The sequence below is a fragment of the Perca flavescens genome, chromosome 5 (genome assembly GCF_004354835.1).
Source record: "Perca flavescens isolate YP-PL-M2 chromosome 5, PFLA_1.0, whole genome shotgun sequence".
NCBI classification, from domain to species: Eukaryota; Metazoa; Chordata; class Actinopteri; order Perciformes; family Percidae; genus Perca; species Perca flavescens.
In genome coordinates, this window is record NC_041335.1 from 36,331,843 (window position 1) to 36,355,339 (window position 23,497).

General features: G+C 41.0%; 1 protein-coding gene across 3 annotated transcripts; it reads right to left on the reverse strand.

Annotated features, from left to right (window-relative positions):
• Nucleotides 1-273: 273 nt before the first annotated feature.
• On the reverse strand, nt 274-20,202 carry polr3d (polymerase (RNA) III (DNA directed) polypeptide D). Of its 3 annotated transcripts, none has more exons than XM_028578248.1 (9): nt 20,096-20,202; nt 16,100-16,270; nt 14,172-14,215; nt 13,250-13,404; nt 9,029-9,153; nt 7,688-7,850; nt 6,981-7,228; nt 5,138-5,290; nt 274-695 (listed from the first exon to the last, which is right to left on the reverse strand). In XM_028578248.1, the coding sequence occupies exons 2-9, from the start codon at nt 16,262-16,264 to the stop codon at nt 579-581; spliced, it is 1,170 nt and encodes a 389-aa protein (XP_028434049.1). In that variant the 5' UTR covers nt 16,265-16,270; nt 20,096-20,202; the 3' UTR covers nt 274-578. The 3 variants fall into 3 exon arrangements, with proteins under 3 accessions (XP_028434049.1, XP_028434048.1, XP_028434050.1); XM_028578247.1 differs by lacking the exon at nt 20,096-20,202 and adding an exon at nt 18,730-18,862; XM_028578249.1 differs by lacking the exon at nt 20,096-20,202 and adding an exon at nt 16,372-16,390.
• Between the last annotated feature and the right edge of the window lie 3,295 nt (nt 20,203-23,497).

Sequence of the window (23,497 nt, forward strand, 5' to 3'; positions counted from 1 at the left end):
CAAATAAATTGTTTTTTCTAAACCCACAAAATATTTTTACAAAATATTAAACTTATCTGTAAATCCATAAGCAAGTTCCACAAATAAAATAAAAAAAATCTGTTAGTGATCATCTTCCTAATGTTTACAGCTAATTCATGTTTTTGCAAATCCACTTTTTATATATTTAAAATGGGTTAAATTAAAATGATGTTCACTAAAGGTGAGAAAATAGTTTTTTTTTTTGTAATTTGGGTGAACCAACAATTAAAAGAATTGGAGACCAACACGGTATAACAAAAAATGTTCTTTATTCACACATTTACATCCATGTACAGTCTTGTCAAGTAATCTCAGATTTAGAGAAATGAAAACGGTACTGAAATTTGGCACCCCATTCAACCTTTGAACCCTGAATTAATATGCCTATTTCGACAAGAAGAAACTAAAAACTAAACTAAAAGTTATATATTCATAGATAGTGTATTTCAATATGTTAGTACAGGCACTCACTCAACAGCCATCAAACTTGTATTGGATGTCAGGTTTCAAAGTGACAGTTCATAGCAAAAGGGAACTTCGTGTCAACATCACAAGTATCAAGCGCTACTCTCCAGAAGAGCCTCAAAGTCTGGGGAACAAACCATCTTGTGTTTGACGTTCCCTAACACGGTCAAGTCGCCCGTTCTTCCCTCCGAATTAATAGAGACCAGCTCCTAAAAAAAAAAAAAAAAAAAAAAAAGGAGGTGGGAAGAAGAAAAAAGCATGTCAAAAATGTTAATTCTGAAATAAAATATTTATTCCATGATAAAATGAAAGAATAGAAACACACGGGAAGACTTTCGGAGTTGAGTTCCTACCCTTCCCGTGGGCCACCACGGAACATTATTTTGGAAATAATATGTACGGTGGTGAACGTGGAGACACAAATAATGGTTTGATCCATTTGATTGAGCCATGAATTAGTTTAAAAGATAATTTTGCAAATGAAGAAAGTTTGTTGTTAAACTGTTGAAGTAGACCGTGAAATCAGTGTTGGGATTAACGTGTAATGCAAAATAATACTGTAATTGCGTTACAAAAGTAACGCAATTACAGTATTATTTTGCTTTTTGCTCAAACACAGTCATTTAACACATTACAGATTACATTTCAGTAATATTATACCCGATACAATCTCAGTAACGCCAGTTACAACGCATTTTAACCCGACATTTAGTGGCGTTATTTTTATTTTTTTCCAAGAATTTCAGTGTCCCAACAGGTAACGGTACGGACGACATCCGTGTCCCAACAGGTAACGGTACGGACGACATCAGTGTCCCAACAGGTAACGGTACGGACGACATCACTGTCCCAACAGGTAACGGTACGGACGACATCAGTGTCCCAACAGGTAACGGTACCGACGACATCACTGTCCCAACAGGTAACGGTACGGACGACATCAGTGTCCCAACAGGTAACGGTACGGACGACATCAGTGTCCCAACAGGTAACGGTACGGACGACATCAGTGTCCCAACAGGTAACGGTACCGACGACATCAGTGTCCCAACAGGTAACGGTACGGACGACATCAGTGTCCCGACAGGTAACGGTACCGACGACATCACCGTCCCAACAGGTAACGGTACGGACGACATCAGTGTCCCAACAGGTAACGGTACCGACGACATCAGTGTCCCAACAGGTAACGGTACCGACGACATCAGTGTCCCAACAGGTAACGGTACGGACGACATCAGTGTCCCAACAGGTAACGGTACCGACAACATCACCGTCCCAACAGGTAACGGTACGGACGACATCACCGTCCCAACAGGTAACGGTACGGACGACATCAGTGTCCCAACAGGTAACAGTACGGACGACATCAGTGTCCCAACAGGTAACGGTACCGACGACATCAGTGTCCCAACAGGTAACGGTACCGACGACATCAGTGTCCCAACAGGTAACGGTACGGACATCATCAGTGTCCCAACAGGTAACGGTACGGACGACATCACTGTCCCAACAGGTAACGGTACCGACAACATCAGTGTCCCAACAGGTAACGGTACGGACGACATCAGTGTCCCAACAGGTAACGGTACCGACGACATCAGTGTCCCAACAGGTAACGGTACGGACGACATCAGTGTCCCGACAGGTAACGGTACCGACGACATCACCGTCCCAACAGGTAACGGTACGGACGACATCAGTGTCCCAACAGGTAACGGTACCGACGACATCAGTGTCCCAACAGGTAACGGTACCGACGACATCAGTGTCCCAACAGGTAACGGTACCGACGACATCACCGTCCCAACAGGTAACGGTACGGACATCATCAGTGTCCCAACAGGTAACGGTACGGACGACATCACTGTCCCGACAGGTAACGGTACCGACGACATCACCGTCCCAACAGGTAACGGTACCGACGACATCAGTGTCCCAACAGGTAACGGTACGGACGACATCACTGTCCCGACAGGTAACGGTACGGACGACATCACTGTCCCGACAGGTAACGGTACCGACGACATCACCGTCCCAACAGGTAACGGTACCGACGACATCAGTGTCCCAACAGGTAACGGTACGGACGACATCACTGTCCCGACAGGTAACGGTACGGACGACATCACTGTCCCGACAGGTAACGGTACCGACGACATCACCGTCCCAACAGGTAACGGTACCGACGACATCAGTGTCCCAACAGGTAACGGTACGGACGACATCACTGTCCCAACAGGTAACGGTACGGACGACATCAGTGTCCCAACAGGTAACGGTACCGACGACATCACTGTCCCAACAGGTAACGGTACGGACGACATCAGTGTCCCAACAGGTAACGGTACGGACGACATCAGTGTCCCAACAGGTAACGGTACGGACGACATCAGTGTCCCAACAGGTAACGGTACCGACGACATCAGTGTCCCAACAGGTAACGGTACGGACGACATCAGTGTCCCGACAGGTAACGGTACCGACGACATCACCGTCCCAACAGGTAACGGTACGGACGACATCAGTGTCCCAACAGGTAACGGTACCGACGACATCAGTGTCCCAACAGGTAACGGTACCGACGACATCAGTGTCCCAACAGGTAACGGTACGGACGACATCAGTGTCCCAACAGGTAACGGTACCGACAACATCACCGTCCCAACAGGTAACGGTACGGACGACATCACCGTCCCAACAGGTAACGGTACGGACGACATCAGTGTCCCAACAGGTAACAGTACGGACGACATCAGTGTCCCAACAGGTAACGGTACCGACGACATCAGTGTCCCAACAGGTAACGGTACCGACGACATCACCGTCCCAACAGGTAACGGTACGGACATCATCAGTGTCCCAACAGGTAACGGTACGGACGACATCACTGTCCCGACAGGTAACGGTACCGACGACATCACCGTCCCAACAGGTAACGGTACCGACGACATCAGTGTCCCAACAGGTAACGGTACGGACGACATCACTGTCCCGACAGGTAACAGTACGGACGACATCACTGTCCCAACAGGTAACGGTACCGACGACATCACTGTCCCAACAGGTAACGGTAGGACATCATCAGTGTCCCAACAGGTAACGGTACGGACGACATCACTGTCCCAACAGGTAACGGTACGGACGACATCACTGTCCCAACAGGTAACGGTGCGCCAGCGCAGACAGCCGTGTTTCCGAGCAACGGACTTAATGTTTAGGCTTGCTACACGTAATATCATTAAATTTTATCAGCGGTGGAAAGTATCTATACCGCAGGCTACTTCAATAATCGTAAAGCAGGGGTCAGCACCTTCTAGGCATTGTTGAGGAGTCTCATCTACAAATTAATTTGTCGCCTGAACGTCTCCCAAAATAGCATTGTTATGCTATTAGTAAATCCTAGGTTTAGTGCTATACGATACCAATCATCACTATGGAAACACTGGTATAAGTCTTTTATAGAAATGTAGTATTGTTGTTTCTTCTGGTTTTTATTTCTTAGTATATTTTTCTATTTCTTTTTAAGGAATGTTGTATGTCATGTCTGTGTCTTTTGAATGGACCTTGAGTCTAGAATAAAAAGTTGATGAAAAATACAATTCTAAGGTACTTTTAATTGAGTATTTTCATTTTCTCCTACTTTATACTTCTACTCCACCACAGTTCAGAGTCAAGTAGGCCTAATGTACGTTCTACTTCACTATTTATTTTACAGCTTTAGTTACTTTGCATATTCGCATTACTTATACAAAATATAATGAATAAACTATGATGTATTATAGTGGATAAAGATGAGACTGTGTTGATCCCGTGGTGAAATGTAAAAGCTACCTGGTCAAGTCATTCTGTTCTCTTCTTATTTTGGTGAAAGTAACATAAAAGTAGTGTAAAGAAATAAAATTCAGAGACAGTAATATTGTAATATAACTAATTACTCTCAAATGACAGTAACTAGTAATCTATAATGTATTACATTTAGTAAGTAACAGCCCCAACACTGGTGAAAATACGTAACAAATTAGATCATGGGACCGAAATAAGGTCCCACGGTGGTCCACTGGAAGGAAAGGTACGTCTATCTATAGAAACAGATACAGCATAAAGACAAACAGAGACTAGAGGTAGACAGATTAATCGGCACCGATAGTTGATTGGTGGAACTATCGTTATCGGCAAAAATCCATACCAATAGTTTTTCCTGGTTGCGTCCGTTGCTGGAGAGGCTGAGTACACAGAGCTGAGAAGGCTCTGCTGGCATCATGCATTACAATAGCTCCTCTAGAGGCGAAATAAAAACTCACTGATGCCTCGTGTTTATTTTCGACACCTCTTACTGCGCGCTGCACGGAGAGCACATGCTTATTATTATTTTTTGTTTCAGTTTGAATGAATGTCTTTTATGGACATCAATATTTATTTCATTTAGCATGTTTTCATGGTTCAATACAGTTTTTTTATTTTTATAATAAAGTTCAGCACTGTTTTACTTGGAGTGTCACGTTTGTTTTTATCCAGCATGAATTCTAAATACTATCGGTCGATTAATCTGTTATTGGCAAATACAGCCCAAACTAGCTATCGGTATCGGTAAAATCCACTATCGGTCGACCTCTAACAGAGACACTTCAATACAATACTAGGGTCATACCTGAAGGAAAGAGCACGATGTTCCTAAAGACACGTCGAGCGTCACGTGTCCCAGTATGAGCTGCACCCGGCCAGACTTCCGCACAAGCATCTTTCCCACAAGACCCTCCCGCAGGTCTTTCAGATTGCAGTTGTTGTCTTCAGCTTCCTCCTCCTGTTTTAAAATCAAAATACCGTTTACAACAGACTGGGCACACTTTCAAGGGCGTAACTTTGAGTTCAACATTTTGAGATCTCCTCCCAGGTAAAAACTGAATCACTTCTAACGTTTTTGTCTCTTTTGGCGCTTTTTTTCCCAACGTTTTTGGCACTTTGACAGTTAACGCTTCTTTTTACTTCCATGTATAAACACCACTAACACCAAGTCATTACTAGATTTACACTCATTTTTGGAATTCATGGTCAATAAACCTCGTTTATAGGATATTATACCTTATTGATTTAAAAAGCCGAAATTATGAATTTTTTTAGACTAATATTAAAGGTTAATCACAGAATGGCATAATGTCAACATTCAGTGGAGATACTGTTTCGGAAAATTTCTATTTCAACTATTTCTATTTCAACAACAAATTGAGGAAAGCGACAAAAACATTGAAAAACTCAACGTCAAAAGGCGACAAATTCTTAAAGAAGCAACAAAAACTTCAAAAACAAAGCAGAAAAAAACCCACCCTTTTTTCAGCTGTCAAACTAGCAAAAGTGGATTCATACCCTTGAATGTGTGCGCTTAGATCGTTAAAATAGGGCAGTATATATCATTATGGCTGGGTACCGAACATAAATACTTTTATGGCACCGAAAAAATACTCCAATCCTATGAGTATCGAAAAATTATTTATCTTTCGGTGCCAAATTTCGGTTCCAAAAGCGTCTGAACGCGTAAGCTTATCTGTCCTATTATTATATCCCATATTGACACTTTTGTTGAAGTCACAGTTGGTTTCAAGTGTGGTTACAGTTTTTTTAAACTTCACGCAGACAGCATCTGCTGCGATATGATATTAGTGGCGAGGTGATATTAGTGGCGAGGTGATATTAGTGGCGAGGTGATATTAGTGGCGAGGTGATATTAATGGCGAGGTGATATTAGTGGCGAGGTGATATTAATGGCGATATATTAATGGCGATATATTAATGGCGAGCTGAAAGCAGTGGCGGTGCTGTTGACGTTACACTTCCTCTTAGACAAGCAGCCACAGCGGAGGTTTCTCTGCCCTGATGACTGACTGACAGGCTGAGCTTGCAAGGCACTTTTATTAATGTTACTCTGAGTGAGCAGTTTTACCAGAATTTTTTTAATTTTGATAACGGTTTTGATTCACAATTAAGGTGGAAAATAAAAGCTTGTTGTTGATGTTGAAATGGATTTTAAAACACATGGTATCGAAAAAGGTATCGTTAGGAATCTGTATCAAAACTGAGGTATCGAAATTGGCACCGGATCAAAAGAGTTTGAACGATACCCAGCCCTATATATCATGAGACATTTCTAAAATAAATAGTTGAATAAACAGAGAAAATGTAGCTGTCACTTTTTTTTTTATTGGGGCCTTTTATGTTCCATTCAATGTTCAATAAAATAATGTTGGAAATGATTTTTCTCAATTTCCTTTTTAAATTCAACAAGCAATTTGTTGTATTTTAGCCGAATGCTGAAAGCAGCAGAACTGAGTACACTTAAATATCCGTTTATTTATCGCAAGCAATGTCGCTATCGCAATAGTGAACAATGTCCTTGCATACTGCATATTTTTCTCATATCGTGCAGCCCTAGCACCTCCCCTGGTTTACACACCTCAACATCAGCATGTATTTATCACGGAGACGGCAGCTGTACCTACCTTAGACTCGGTCTTCAGAAGCACCGACTGCCCGTCCTCTGACTGCACCTCGGTTTTCACCGGCCGGTGCTCCTGGGTGGGCGGCTGGCCCGGCAGCGTGTCGGGCATCTGCATGAAGAACAGCTCCTCCCCTTTGCCCAGACTCCATCGATGCAGCAGGTCGGGAAGAACGTCGGGCTCAGGGAGAGGGGGCGGCCGGAAAAATCCCTCCGACTTCTTTATTTCCATTTCCTCGGGCTCCTGTTTCACTGAAGAGGGGATAATGTGCATGTTCAGAGAGCAGCGGTGCCAACAACAGTGATATTCATTTCCTATAAGCTTTGGAATAGTCTCCCAATAAGCTTTATGTCATTGGACTCTGGACGCTTTTAAAAAGCAGCAAACTAATTAAAGCTGCAAACATGTATTTATTGAGTTTTTGTACATTTAACAAACAAAAACAGTACAACAAGGCACATGACAAAACAGGAAGGGGACCAAGGATCATATGTAGTACATCCATAGGTGTATGCTTACACAAAATTCATACAGCAGTTGTTTATCTCAACACTGTGTAGTACAGATGGCCACTACAGGCAATTCTCAAGGAAATTTAAGAAAATGCTCAAAACTTTCCAAAACTTGTCAAGCCTATTTTTCCCCTCAACCATTGCGACATGCCAGAAGGTCTGTCTGATTTCCATGAGCAAGCAATGCAAGAACTTTACCTTCAACTGCATGTTCCATGGGTTCAACGTCGTCGTCCTCCACCTTCTCGATTTTAACAGCAGCCTTGGTGAATTCCTCCGTGAACCCCCATCCCGACACAGCGAGGGGAAGCTGGACGGGGCAGCTGCTCCGCTCACTTCTCAGGAAGGGATCGTCTATGAACTGAAAGAATGCAACAGACGAGGAAAGTGAATGTCAAGCAAATGCAAAATAAAGCTACTTAAAAAGGGTTATTTCGGTACGTTTGAACCTGGACCCCGAGCCACGCACGGCAGTAAGCATTATCGGTTCGCTCACAGGTGTGGCATTTCAAGATGCTGATTAGACAGCAGGATTATTGCACAGGTGTGACTTAGGCTGGCAACAATAAAAGGCCACTCTAAAATGTGCAGTTATACTGTATTTGGGGGGGGGGACACACCATTGAATGTGAGCATTTGCCTACTCGAGTCGAGAGAGAGACCCCGACCCCCCCAAAAAAACAGTAAAACTGCACATTTTAGAGTGGCCTTTTATTGTGGTCAGCCTAAGTCACACCTGTGCAATAATCAAGCTGTCTAATAAGCATCTTGATATGCCACACCTGTGAGATGGATGGATTATCTCAGCAAAGGAGAAGTTCTCACCGATTAAGATTTAGACACATTTGTGAACAATATTTGAGAGAAATAGGCCTTTTGTGTACATAGAAAAAGTCTTAGATCTTTGAGTTCAGCTCATGAAAAGTGCTGCGTTTATAATTTTGTTCCGTTTACTTCTTATACGTCCCTGAAACAAGCCGAGCACCCAAAAGGTTGTATTTATTTATTTATTTATATATATATTTTCAATTTTTTCGCAGGTCCTTCTGCTTCTTCTCCTCCTCCGGGAAAACACGGTCGCATTACGGGGGGTAAAATGTAGCATACATCGTATGTACGCTCAAATTAGCAGTGCATTGTGGGTATTTTATAGTGTACTATATAGTGAATTAAACGCGGAGAATTCGAACACCACTACAAAATGGCCAACTATAGGGAACTGTAGGGAATGAGTCTGTGTTACCTTATTTGAAAGAAATCTACACATGTTCATGTTATTTCTGGCAGACTGATAAACAAAGTGTATAATGATTGAGTTAATGAAACCCCAAATAACAAAACAGGTTAAAAACTGACAGACTGATTATTATTCTAAGTGTCCGACAATATCATTGAAGGGACCTCTACAGAGAAAGAACTTTTTGTGAAAGAATAAGAATAGCACTTAAGTGGACAAACATTGAAGGTGCCTACAGGGGTCCAGGTTAAAAAAAAATACCAAAGTTACCATTTAATAAAGACGACCACCGAGGGACTTACAGTATCTCGCTCCAGCTTGGCGAGAATCTCTTTGGTCTCTTCCTCCGTCTCTCTCTTCTCCTTTTTAATGTTGATGATGGGTGAAGGTCCCATGCTCGGAGCTTCTTTCTCATTCTCATAGCCACCTGCGTGTGATACAAATAATAATAATGTATACTTTATTAATCCCGCAAGGGGAAATTGCAATGTTTTCACTCTGTTGTTATTACACATATTACACACAGGCCTGAATTACCTCTACATGCACTAATGGAGCACATTGCCCAGGAGGTGAAGTGGCACCTCTCCAGCTACCAGTCCACCACCACACTTTTGTTCATATGGGGACTTTTACCAACAACCCTCCAGTTCCCAACCCAAAGTTCCCTACTGACTGAGCTACTGCCATCCCCAAAGATGCACTTGAACCAAGACACGATCCAGCATGTGTAATAAAGCCTGAGGAACTGCATTTGTATAGAATAGGGTTTGATGTCTACAGCTCGGTTGGTCGCTGTGCTCTCGTATGACTAAATTCTCATTGGTCGGACAATCGCGGGCGTTACTTCCATGTGTACATCTGGCCTGAAGACATGCCAGGCGCTCTTCTGAAAACACCCAGCTGGGAGCGCTAGAGCACTTTAAAAAAGGTAAAAGGTACTTTATGGTCACATACAGTACAGGCCAAAAGTTTGGACACACCTTCTCATTCAAATGAGTTTCCCTTTATTTTCATGACTATTTACATTATAGATTCTCACTGAAGGCATCAAAACTATGAATGAACACATATGGAATTATGTACTTAACAAAAAAGTGTGAAATAACTGAAAACATGTCTTATATTTTAGATTCTTCAAAGTAAACCACCCTTTGCTTTTTTATTAATAAGGGGGAAAATTCCACTAATTAACCCTGACAACTTTGAAGAATCTAAAATATAAGACATGTTTTCAGTTATTTCACACTTTTTTGTTAAGTACATAATTCCATATGTGTTCATTCATAGTTTTGATGCCTTCAGTGAGAATCTACAATGTAAATAGTCATGAAAATAAAGAAATATAATTGAATGAGAAGGTGTGTCCAAACTTTTGGCCTGTACTGTACACATACATGTAGTGAAATTCATTCTCTGTATTTAACCAATCCCTCAAGAGAGCAGTGGGCAGCCAATCACAGCGCCCGTGGACCAGATCTGAGCCAGTGCCTTGATCAAGAGCACTGACTGGAGAGGGTGGGGGAAACCGGAGCACCCGGAGGAAACCCACGTCAACACGGGTGAACATACAAACTCCACACAGAAAGGCCCGGAACCACCTGGATTCGGACCCAGAACCTTCTTGCTGTGAGGCCACAGTGCTAACCATTGGGCCACCGTGCTGCAGCAGCCTTTTTTTTATTTATTTTTTTATCACTGAGGCATGTTGTTGAATCTGGTTGCTAAGATTAGAAATGGTCCAATACAATTTTTTGCTTCCCAATACCGATTCCTGAACTTGCGTAGCGGCCGATACCGAGTACTGATCCAATACCGGTGTGTCATATAATTGATTATCTTTTAACATAATCAAAGAGCTGTATACTACTCTCCCTGTATGGATGTGATATGATTATTTGTTTAAGTAAGTGCTGTAGTACAACTAGCAGGAGACAAGTTATAATTGAGGTAAGTTTGGAGACATTACCTTATTTAATCATTAAATTAATACATATTTTTGTTGTATCTCTTTTCGGTGTTGTAATTTGTAGACGTCCTTAAGCACTCGTCTTACTGCCAGCAGCAGCAACAACAGCAGAGAGCAGAAGCCAGCAGGCAAGTGTTATTTAAATAAACTCCCGGTGTACTTACAAACTTTCCTATTCATCGTTTTATGAGTACATAATCTATTTGTACTACTGTAGAAGTTTGGTATAATTTCTGGCATTATTAGTGGGGTAACTTATGAGATACAAACCTGGATCCGTTAGCCCCTGCACTAAGCTATTCAGCTGATAACGCTAATGGTGCGTTCTATTTGTCGTGTAATTGCGACTAGTAGCTCGAGTGTGACGTCACATCCGTGTCGAAAAACGAATAACCGCGTGTAGGCTACTGCTCTGCTTTCTGCTCAAGACTCGGCTTAAAGCCGTTGTCATATAGCAACCGAGCGTCTCTAGCCAATTTCAGCTGCACAAGCTACAAAATAACTAATCAGGCGATATTTAACTCCTAATAAGACTGTAGAGACATGTCTATAGGTAGCAGTATACAGTGCTATGTTTAACTCCTAATAAGACTGTAGAGACATGTCTATAGGTAGCAGTATACAGCACTATGTTTAACTCCTAATAAGACTGTAGAGACATGTCTATAGGTAGCAGTATACAGCACTATGTTTAACTCCTAATAAGACTATAGAGACATGTCTATAGGTAGCAGTATACAGTGCTATGTTTAACTCCTAATAAGACTGTAGAGACATACCTATAGGTAGCAGTATACAGCGCTATGTTTAACTCCTAATAAGACTATAGAGACATGTCTATAGGTAGCAGTATACAGTGCTATGTTTAACTCCTAATAAGACTGTAGAGACATGTCTATAGGTAGCAGTATACAGCACTATGTTTAACTCCTAATAAGACTGTAGAGACATGTCTATAGGTAGCAGTATACAGCACTATGTTTAACTCCTAATAAGACTGTAGAGACATGTCTATAGGTAGCAGTATACAGCACTATGTTTAACTCCTAATAAGACTGTAGAGACATGTCTATAGGTAGCAGTATACAGCACTATGTTTAACTCCTAATAAGACTATAGAGACATGTCTATAGGTAGCAGTATACAGCACTATGTTTAACTCCTAATAAGACTGTAGAGACATACCTATAGGTAGCAGTATACAGCGCTATGTTTAACTCCTAATAAGACTATAGAGACATGTCTATAGGTAGCAGTATACAGTGCTATGTTTAACTCCTAATAAGACTGTAGAGACATGTCTATAGGTAGCAGTATACAGCACTATGTTTAACTCCTAATAAGACTGTAGAGACATGTCTATAGGTAGCAGTATACAGCACTATGTTTAACTCCTAATAAGACTGTAGAGACATGTCTATAGGTAGCAGTATACAGCACTATGTTTAACTCCTAATAAGACTGTAGAGACATGTCTATAGGTAGTAGTATACAGCACTATGTTTAACTCCTAATAAGACTGTAGAGACATGTCTATAGGTAGCAGTATACAGCACTATGTTTAACTCCTAATAAGACTGTAGAGACATGTCTATAGGTAGTAGTATACAGCACTATGTTTAACTCCTAATAAGACTGTAGAGACATGTCTATAGGTAGCAGTATACAGCACTATGTGTACGACTTCTTCATTTCGTTACAACAACGACAAAAGTGCTTAAAATGGTAGAAAACCACAATGTTTACTACGTGTGATGCACGACTTAGCGATCTTTGAAAGTGAACTCGGGGTCCTCTGAGTTCAGACGATTTGACGAGTCGTATATATACGACCTCGAGGGGGCTCTTTTTGCAACTTCCGGTTCGTAACTCCGAAAAACGACTCGTAGATCGACTTCAGTGGACAAAAAGAACGCACCATAACTCTCCAATGTTCAATCCAAGTGAAAAAAGCTTCTGGGTGGGGGGGGTTGTTTGGCTCGAGGTCATGATGCAAAGGACCCTAGGGTGAAATTACTCCGAACCATCACTTTAAATTGAGTTTATCTAGAGAAAACATGCAGGTGTTTTTCCCATCGATCGATTGGTTGGAGAGTCAGTAGAATTTCAATCAACCAAGATTTTCTCTGGTTGAATACAGCCTTACTAAAACTCCTCAGAGTTAATGGTCATCCGGCTGAACTCTAGGTCTGTCCTCGACTAAAGAAATTCTTAGTTGACTAACACTTATACAATTTTGTCGACTAATCGATTAGTTTATTTAATTGACAGAGCTGTGCGCTTTGAGAGGTGGTTAAGACTAGAAAAGCACAATATAAATGTAGTTAATTAACCATCTGTAAAACTGAGTTTCTCCACAATTAATCCTGCAAAAGCACCACTTTAAATCTTGTGTTTACCATGAATGTGCTCAGAGGTTTCTTGGAAATGAGTAATTAAGCATGAATAAGCATAAAAGAAAATTACTAATCGACTAAAGAAATCTTAGTCGACTAAGACCAAACCGATTAGTCGACTAATCGACTAAGAGGTGGCAGCCCTACTGAACTCCCACCTTTCTTTTTCATCATCATCTCTGCAGGCCCCTGCTCAAAAATGGAGTGGGACTGGATGACTTCTGGGCGCCCTCGGCCCCGGCCTCTGTCTCTCGGACCACGGCCCCGACCTCCGTCCCTCCGGTCTCTCCTCTGCCCGCCTTCAGCTTTCGTTCTGTCAAACAGAATCAAGTCATTGGCCGACAGTCAAACACACAGTTCAATCCTTCTTCAGAGACAAACGTTTCTTCCATGTAACAGTCCTTCCAGAAAAATTTGGAGTTTTTTTGTGATTGTTGAGGGCAAAAATCCTTGATTATGTGGAAAGTTTTCTTAAAAAATGCGATGGAATAAGCGGGATATTTATGCGATGAAATTGCAAAAACTGTGGTTTGATGAAAAAAAAAAAAAAAAAAAAAAAGTGATTCCCCCAACATCACTTCATAACGTTCCCATGGTAACCGGGGAAAATTGCTGCTCTTGTGTGAAGTAAACACAACATTTTTCAACTTTCTGCTAAGATATATTATGGGAATTTTTTTGCAACAAAAATGCAGGGATCATGCAAGGCCCGCATATTTTGCGCGGAAATCGGCAATTTACGCGGCGAAAGTGTGGCATATTTTAAAAAAATGCACCCCCGCATAAATATGCGGACTTTGGCTGATTGTGTATGAAGAAATGCCAATGATTTTTCTTTTTTCTTTTTCTCTTTTCTTATGTATCGGTTTTATAATGTTCTTAGAAATGCCCAACCAGAGTTGAGAATTAGCACTAGCTATAGCGCATCAGTTACGGGCTTTGAATTGTAACTATGTTTGCTTGTATGGTCCCTGTTAAATAAACAAATAAATAAAAAAATAAAAAATTATGCATTGAATTATGCGATTGCATCATCGCGTTTTTCTGAAGGGACTGATATAAACTCAGATTAGAACTTACTCTTCCTTGGCTTTTCGTCCGATAATGTTGGGTGTGAAGGTTTTCTAAAATACAAAAACACATAAAAAATATTACTTAAGTATAGAAAAAAAGGAGTTCGTTTCTGCATTTAAACATTTCCTGGACAATGATTATTTTAACTAGGGATGCACAATATATTGTTTTTTTTAAAATGGTCATCACAGGATCAACTGGCGCAGTATACATATTGCAAAAGACACTCTGAGATTTAATTATGTTAGTTGTAAGAAAATATCAGTAGATAACTGCTAGGGGTGGGAATCTCTTGGCACCTCACGATTCGATTGTAAACCGATTATCGATGCAACAATATCCAATGCGTTATTTTGAAAAGTATACATATACAGTACAAGCCAAAAGTTTGGACACACCTTCTCATTCAATGTTTCTTTATTTTCATGACTATTTAAATTGTAGATTCTCACTGAAGGCATCAAAACTATGAATGAACACATATGGAATTATGTACTTAACAAAAAAGTGTGAAATAACTGAAAACATGTATTATATTTTAGATTCTTCAAAGTAGCCACCCTAATTACATAATTCCACATGTGTTCATTCATAGTTTTGATGCCTTCAGTGAGAATCTACAATGTAAATAGTCATGAAAATAAAGAAACACATTGAATGAGAAGGGGTGTCCAAACTTTTGGCCTGTACTGTAAATCTGAGTTTGCACTTCCTAGACAAAGTTTAATTTTGACATACATTTGTCACACACAAGTTTTAATGAAATGTTTTGTCTACTGAGGTTTTTAATTGTAGTCATTCCATGCTTAACCCTTGTATTGTCCTTCGTGTCACTGGGACTTGGTTAATTTATTTACATTTTGTATTAGCCTGTCCAAATGCATTCGATCGCATCACAGGTCTCTGGGACCCCCCCCGTGCCAGTTCACGTGAAATGACATCACATAATGGCGAGGGTCACCGGGGGACCCGAAGAACTACACAAGGGTTAAGCCTTAAAACTGCTTGTGAAAGTCCCCTTCTCTCCCAGTAACCTTCCATATCAGAGGCTCAGTCATGTTTAAAGGTGCAGAATTGGCTTCTTAGAACATGAAGGTGGTCAGATGTCATGTGATAAAGTAGATGAACAGCCTATATGTGCTTTGCATAATTATTTTATCTATGTCTTATTAGATCATATGTACAAAATTACAATTTTTTTTTCTTTTTGGCCATTTTTGTGTGTGTTTTTTTCTGCACTCTTGCCTAAACTCTAAGTTGTTGTCCATTATCCCATCCTCTTTCAGTCACTCCGTTTTCTGATTTGTACTGGTCTGGAGTCAGTAACTTTTAAATAAAAATCAACACATTTATAAAAAACAAAAAATTTGGAGCATCGAATCGTTCTAGAGAGAATCGCGATGCATCTAAGAATATAGGTTCCTACGAAACCGGTAGGAATCGTACAGGATTAGAACGCAAATTTTGGTTCCACTTAATGAGTCAACTGAAATATTTTCCCTCTGTCGCTCCGAAACAGATGTAAAAATATCACACTTTCTCTGTAGTCTACCGTTAGCTAGCTACCGTAAATGTAGGCTACTTAAAATTGCCGTATTTTCTCTCTGTGCACGTGATCGCTAGTCAACATATTACTACATCTTTGATGTCATTTTTCAGTTTTTCAAGAATCGGTTTAGGAATTGGAATTGTTTTAAAAGTACCGGTTCGGCATTATTTCCCCCCAATAACTGCACTTTAAAATGTAACGGTCACTTTTTTTAGGGTTGCCTTTTATTTTCAATTATATGTTCAATAAAAGATTGGACATTATCTCCTTTTATTAGTTTTAAATCCAACAAGCAATTTGTTGTATTTTAGCAGAAAAGATCGTCACGGCATATTGTCCTCATATCGTGCAGCGCTGATTCTAACAATGAGATGCAGTACGTCACCTTCTTCACCCCCCCCAGGGTGAGGTCTCTGGATCGCATCGAGGGGAGCCGGCCAGTCGAGATGGCAGCGGGAGGTCTGCGGCCCATCAACAGTGGCAAACCACTCCCTCCGGGGGCCGGCACCACACGTTGACCACTGGGGTCCCCCGAGCCTGAATCTGCCATCTTAAACTGGAGACGTGTGGAAAAAGGAATGAAGACCTTGGTTAGTTGTGTTTATATGCACTAGGGCTGTCCTCGACTAAAGAAATTCTTAGTCGACTAACACTTACACGATTTTGTCGACTAATCGATTAGTTGATTTAATCGACAGAGCTGTGCGCTTTGAGAGGTGGTTAAGACTAGAAAAGCACAATATAAATGTAGTTAATTAACCAATCTGTAAAACTGAGTTTCTCCACAATTAATCCTGCAAAAGCACCACTTTAAATCTTGTGTTTACCATAAATGTGCTCATAGGTTTCTTGGAAATGAGTAATTAAGCATGAATAAGCATAAAAAAATGACTAATCGACTAAAGAAATCTTAGTCGACTAAGACCAAAACAACAGATTAGTCGACTAATCGACTAAGAGGTGGCAGCCCTAATATGCACAATAGAATATATAACTCACATGCAATAGAGAAAAAGAAGCAATTCAGAGTCCTCCCTTATAGGGCTGTGTATTGGCAAGAATCTGGCGATACGTATTACGATACATGGGTCACGATTCAATATATTTCGATACTGTGCGTAAGGTGATGTATTGGGATTTTTTAAAAGTATAATTTTAGAAAAACTAATATTTAAAAATAGACATGATGTTCATAAAAGTCAAAGAAGTTTACTTTAGGTAAACAATTCAGTACACAGAATCCCAAACTGTCAGTTTGGGATTGTGGTTCACAGGTTGTTAGGGAGCTAATGTTGATATGCTAAAGTAGGCCAAAGGTCAGCCATAGCTACGCTGTTAGCTTCTAGCAAAAAGTTAGGCACTGCTAGACACTACACTAGTAGTTTGTCTCAGCATAGCCATCTAGCAGTAGGGGGTTAAAATACAACATAAACGTGACATGAGATGCAGCGCGGGAAGGCAGCTCTCGTGTTTCCTCGGCTACAGCTCCTCGATGCTCGCTCCTCAGGGGAGATATAAGAGTGTTGAGACGGCCTTCACCGAGGACGGACGGAACAACGTCCGGTTCAGTCGAGGAGCTATCAGCAAGGACATGGGAAGTTCCTCAAGTTATAAACGTAAACATTTTAAATGGCCCCAAGTTGATTTGCTGTTGTTTTATATCCATGTGGCCGTGTATGTGAATGACATCAACTGACAGGAAATGAACAAGAGGCCAGGCTGTCGCCTAGCAACGGAACCCCACTGAAAAGAAAAGAATGAGTGTGTGTGTGTAAGTATGTGGATGTGTGTGTGTGTGTGTATGTGAGAGTATGTGTAAATGTGTGTGTGTGTGAGTATGTGTATATATGAGTGAGTGTGTGTGTGTGTATATATGAGTGAGTGTGTGTGTGTGTGTGTATATATGAGTGAGTGTGTATGTTTAAGTGTGTGTGTGTGAGAGTATGAGTATGTGAGTGAGTGAGTGAGTGAGTGAGTGAGTATGTATATATATATATATATATATATATATATATGAGTGTGTATGTTTAAGTGTGTGTGTGAGAGTATGAGTACGTATGTGTGTGAGTGAGTGAGTGAGTGAGTGAGTGAGTATATATATATATATATATATATATATATATATATATATATATATATATATATATATATATATATATATATGAGTGAGTGTGTATGTTTGTGTGTGTGTGTGTGTGTGTGTGTGTGTGTGTGTGTGTGTGTGTGTGTGTGTGTGAGAGTATCAGTATGTATGTGAGTGAGTGAGTGTGAAAACGTGCACAGTTCTTCCACTGATGATGAAACGACAAAGATTACGTGGTTACTTTTGTCTTTGCAAATTGTTGCCTTTTCAAACGAAGACAAAACTGACATAGTTGGTTTTGGAGCCGAAGACAAACGATTAAAAACTTCATGGTATTAAACCATTACTGATGGCTGCATTCCACTTAGGAGAGACCCTGGTATTAAACCATTACTGATGGCTGCATTCCACTATGGAGAGAACCTGGTATTAAACCATTAATAATGGCTGCATTCCAATTAGGAGAGGTCCTGTTATTGTTCACTGAAATATCTTACTGGGACACTTAATGGAACTGAGCCATCATTAAGGTTATTAATGTCAGCTGTGCTTTTCCTACTATGACAAGTCAAAATGTCTGGAGCTGGAGTAACCTACAGCATGTGTTCTTCTGAATGGAGACAGCCATTACTCCATAAGAACAAGGCGGCCTCTACTTTATCACCACAGCAACGCTTGTAGTTCAGTGACATAAACAACTGACAGCCATTTTAAACGTACAAGCCGATGACCACTTTAAACGTGTCTTATATCACGACTATGACTAGTAATATTTAATGTTATTGCGTCAACAACGGCACAAAATCAGCTGCACGTGGCCAAATCCGAACACGACCACAGGCGCACGCGATGCGAGTCTGTTGAACTTTAAAATCATAATTACACGCTGTCAGGAATAACCGTTGACACGATACGCTTCTCCACATACTCACGTTATGTGTCGTCGGTCGTCCTAATTAGATATTTAGTCCAAACTTTTCATTACAACGCGTTGTTTTGTGCTACCGCTGCTTCTGACACGGCATTACGCACGGCCGGCGCCATGACACTTCCGCAGCGTCATCATCATCACTCTCTCTGAATTCACGCGCATCAAACATGCGCAGAAAGAAACAGTCTATGTTTTCCAAATTTAAATATAGGCTACAATTTGTGCGTACAATATACAATGTACAAGCTGTTAAATCATATGACATCTGTAAGCTTTACAAGATATTTATTTGAAATATTTTTAATGGAATCTTTTTTTTTTAATATCCGATCGTTTGTAGCACGTGAAGCACGTTGTATGGAATCATCAAAATATATTTCTGAGGTGATCAAAATAAGGTATAGTCAAAATAAAATAAAAAAAATTGATATTATTGATAGGACAGCTGAAGACATGAAAGGGGAGAGAGAGGGGGGAACGACATGCAGCAAAGGGCTGCAGGTCAGAGTCGAATCCACGGCCGCTGCATCAAGGAGTACACCTCTATATACGGGCGCCCGCTCTACCAACTGAGCCATCCGGGCGCCCAGAAATCCATATTTCTGATATAGAAATTTTGAAAACGAAGAAAACACAAGAGTTAAAAATATGTAACTATGTATGTATGTATGTATGTACACTGAGGTTTGTCAATACTAGGATGGAAAATGTGGTATGTATACCGCATCTTCATGTTATATAGGCTACCCCCTGGGGGACAAGTACGCCACAAGATTAAAGAATAAACAGCACAACAGCAAGACAACAAGTGCAGACAGTTTAATTTAAGATCCCGGCAGCCTACGGGTGCAGTCTCGTGGAGACAACTTAATATATGATTTCAGTAGAGATTAAAGAGACCCATCCCAGATTAATGTCTATAATCTGCTACTGAACAATAGATATGGTGGGGCAGAATAAAGACAGATAACAAAGGGATAAACTCATAGCGAGAGAGCCGTCCACATTATTTGTTTTGAAAGAAATAACAATGATGTAGCCTATTGCAGTAATTCCCGAAGGAGTCTGGGTGCAGCCAGCCGCGGCAAAGTGAAACCCTCGGAGTGTAATTAAAGCGCAATCATCCATCATTAGTCATAGGACGTGACAGTCGGCCTCTGTCCAAACGCCCCGCTCAGCCTCAGAGGTGGAAACAGCTTCTATAGTCTAGGCTATATACACATGTGTCAAACTCGAGGCCCGCGGGCCAAATCAGGCCCCTTGCAGATTTAGATCTGGCCCGTATATCAATTTGGGTTCACAATACATTTTGCCTAGTTGCGCGCCAAACCAAAAACACAGGAAAGTGTTTTTTAAACTGCAATTACCTGTAGCCTCGTGAGACATTCCTAATCTTGCGAGCTCCAGTTATACACTCACAGATCAGTCTGGCATCTTGAGGTAGAGAAAATTTGGAGCGTTAGCCAGCGTTGGTTTTGAGGTGGGTTTAGGTGGTGATAGACAGATGGTTTATCCAATCAGCTAACCAGTATTTTCAGACAGCGGTAGCCCTAATTCTGTTAGCTGCTCGCTAATGCTTTTTTCTCTTGGATCCTTCTTTTGGAATATGGACCGGGAACCTGAAATGGTGTCTTTTATTCCTAAATTCTCGTTACACAAACGGCAAATATCCTTTACCGACATGTTGCTTGCATGCTGAGCTAACGAGCTATGCTTTGCCTGCAGCAGCAGGGGCAGGCTTGTGGTTGTATTTTCATACGCTTCGTGGATCTGATTGGTTGTTTTGGCCCATCTATCACCAACATAGGTGATAGACAGATGGTTCATCCAATCAGCTAACCAGTATTTCCGCCCATTCCCAAAAGTTCTCCAACAGAAAGTTCCCAGATGGATATGGCGAGCAAATGCGAAGCGATCCATCTGGCGGAGTCAGGTTAAATTACCTGACCATTCAGTTCAATTTGCCGACTCTGAGACTCAGAAATCCCCCCAGAAGGAACTCTTTTGATGACTTTAGTAGGGCTTAATGCAACAAAAAGCGTACAAAAGTGTCGGAAAATGCAACAAATTTACAAAAAAGGTGACAATTGTCTGAGAAAGCCACAAAAACATTGCTAGCTACAAAAATGTAAAAAAATAAATAAAATAAAAGTGACATGCATTAACAAAAGTATGTCAAACTCTCCATGTCTGGCCCTTGGTGTGATCCTCTTTTTCCAGTGTGGCCCTCTGGGAAAATGAGTTTGACACCCTGTTGAGAAGAGAATTTGGAGCATTTGTGATGTCCTGAAAAGGAAAGAGAGCCAATATTCTTAAAGTTACATTAGGCTGACTTTGTAATCGTCTCAATGTGGTTTGTTGAAATCCATCCATGGATACCAGCGGTGGAATGTAACTAAGTACATTTATACTTAAGTGCAAACGTTGAGGTACTTGTACTTTACTTGTAGTCTTTTCTTTTCGTGCCACTTTCTACTTCTACTCCGCTACATCTCAGAGAGAAATATTGGACTTTTTATTCCACTACACTCATCTGTCCCAGCTTTAGTTACTAGTTACTTTAGTTACTCCACTACATTCATCTGTTCCAGCTTTAGTTACTAGTTACTTTAGTTACTCCGCTACATTCATCTGTTACAGCTTTAGTTACTAGTTACTTTAGTTACTCCGCTACATTCATCTGTTCCAGCTTTAGTTACTAGTTACTTTAGTTACTCCGCTACATTCATCTGTTCCAGCTTTAGTTACTAGTTACTTTAGTTACTCCGCTACATTCATCTGTTCCAGCTTTTAGTTACTAGTTACTTTAGTTACTCCGCTACATTCATCTGTTCCAGCTTTAGTTACTAGTTACTTTAGTTACTCCGCTACATTCATCTGTTCCAGCTTTAGTTACTAGTTACTTTAGTTACTCCGCTACATTCATCTGTCACAGCTTTAGTTACTAGTTACTTTAGTTACTCCACTACCTTCATCAGAGTATTTTTAGAGTGTGGTATTAGTACTTTTACTAAGTAAAGGATCTGAATACTTCTTCCACCCCCAATGACTACGCTAAGATTAGGTGGTTTTTAACATTGCAAATTAAAGGTGAGCTGGTGTTGCCCGGTTAGCTCAGTTGGTAAAGTGGGGGCACATATGCAGAAGTTTATTCCTCAACGCAGAAGGTCCAGGGTTTGAGACCTGTGATGGTTTTCCTGCATGTCTCTCCCCTTTAATATCTCAGCTTTCTTATCTAATAAAGGCAGAAATGCCCAAATATAAAAAAAGCTTTTCCTCTTTTAGGGCTGGGTGATATGACGATATATATTGTTAAAACAATATAAAAATGACAACTGCATATATGTAGGCTACTATATATCTATATGCTTACTAACGTGATGTCCAAAAACCATCAGCCAAACTATGTTACGGCAATATTTATTTAATTTGGACGATACTTGGAGCTTGGGGAGAATTTAAAGACTTTGTGACAGAAATAAAATGGATATTTCTGTAATTTGTGATGTCCTAAAAATTATGATTTTCCCCTTTGTGTTTCCATGAAGCCTTAATATTAGCATATTTTAACATTTTCTTAAATAAAAATGTGGATTTATTCATCACACGATCCATCTCTTCCTATCAGGACTTAAAGCCCAAGGTCCTCTGTTATCAGCCGGACCAGACACACAGCCAGATGCAACAAAGCAGCCCAGAGCACAGTGTGTGTGTGTGTGTGTGTGTGTGTGTGTGTGTGTGTCTGTGTGTGTGTCTGTGTGTTTGCTTGTGTGTGTATGTGTGTATGTGTGAGTGTGTGTATGTGTGTGTGTGTGTCTGTATGTGTGTGTGTTTGCTTGTGTGTGTGTGTGTGTGTGAGTGTGTCGGTGTGTATGTATGTGTGTGTGTGTGTGTTTGCTTGTGTCTGTGTGTGTGTCTGTGTGTGTGGGTGTGTGTGTATGTATGAGTGTGTGTCTGTGGGTGTCTGTATGTGTGTGTGTGTGTGTGTGTGTGTGTGTGTGTGTGAGTGTGGTTCTGTGTGTTTGTTTGTGTGTGTGTGTGTGTGTGTGTGTGTGTGTGTGTGTGTCTGTGTTTGTGTGTGTGTGTATGTGTTTGCTTGTGTGTGTATGTGTGTGTGTGTGTGTGTGTGTGTGTGTGTGTGTGTGCCTGTGTTTGCTGTGTGTGTGTGTGTGTGTGTCTGTGTGTCTGTGTGTGTGTCTGTGTGTGTGGGTATGTGTGTGTGTGTGTGGGTGTCTGTGTGTCTATGTTTGCTTGTGTCTGTGTGTGTGTGTGTGTGTGTGTGTGTGTGTGTGTGTGTGGGTGTAGGTGTGTGTGTGTGTGTGTGTGTGGGTGTATGTGTGTCTGTATCTGTGTGTGTTTGCTTGTGTGTGTATATGTGTGTGTGTCTGTGTTTGCGTGTGTGTATCTGTGTTTGCTTGTGTGTGCTTTGTGTGTGTGTGTGTCTGTGTATGTGTGTGTGTGTGTGTGTGTCTGTGTGTCTGTGTGTCTGTGTTTGCTTGTGTGTGTGTGTGTGTGTGTGTGTGTGTGTGTGTGTGTCTGTATGTATGTGTGTGTGTGTGTGTGTGTGTGTGTGTGTGTGTGTGTGTGAGTGTGTCTGTGTGTATCTGTGTGTCTGTGTTTGCTTGTGTGTGTGTGTGTGTATGCGTATGTGTGTTTGCTTGTCTCTGTGTGTGTGTGTGTGTGTGTCTGTATGTATGTGTGTGTGTGTGTGTGTCTGTGTGTATGTGTGTGTCTGTGTGTCTGTGTTTGCTTTGTGTGTGTGTGTGTGT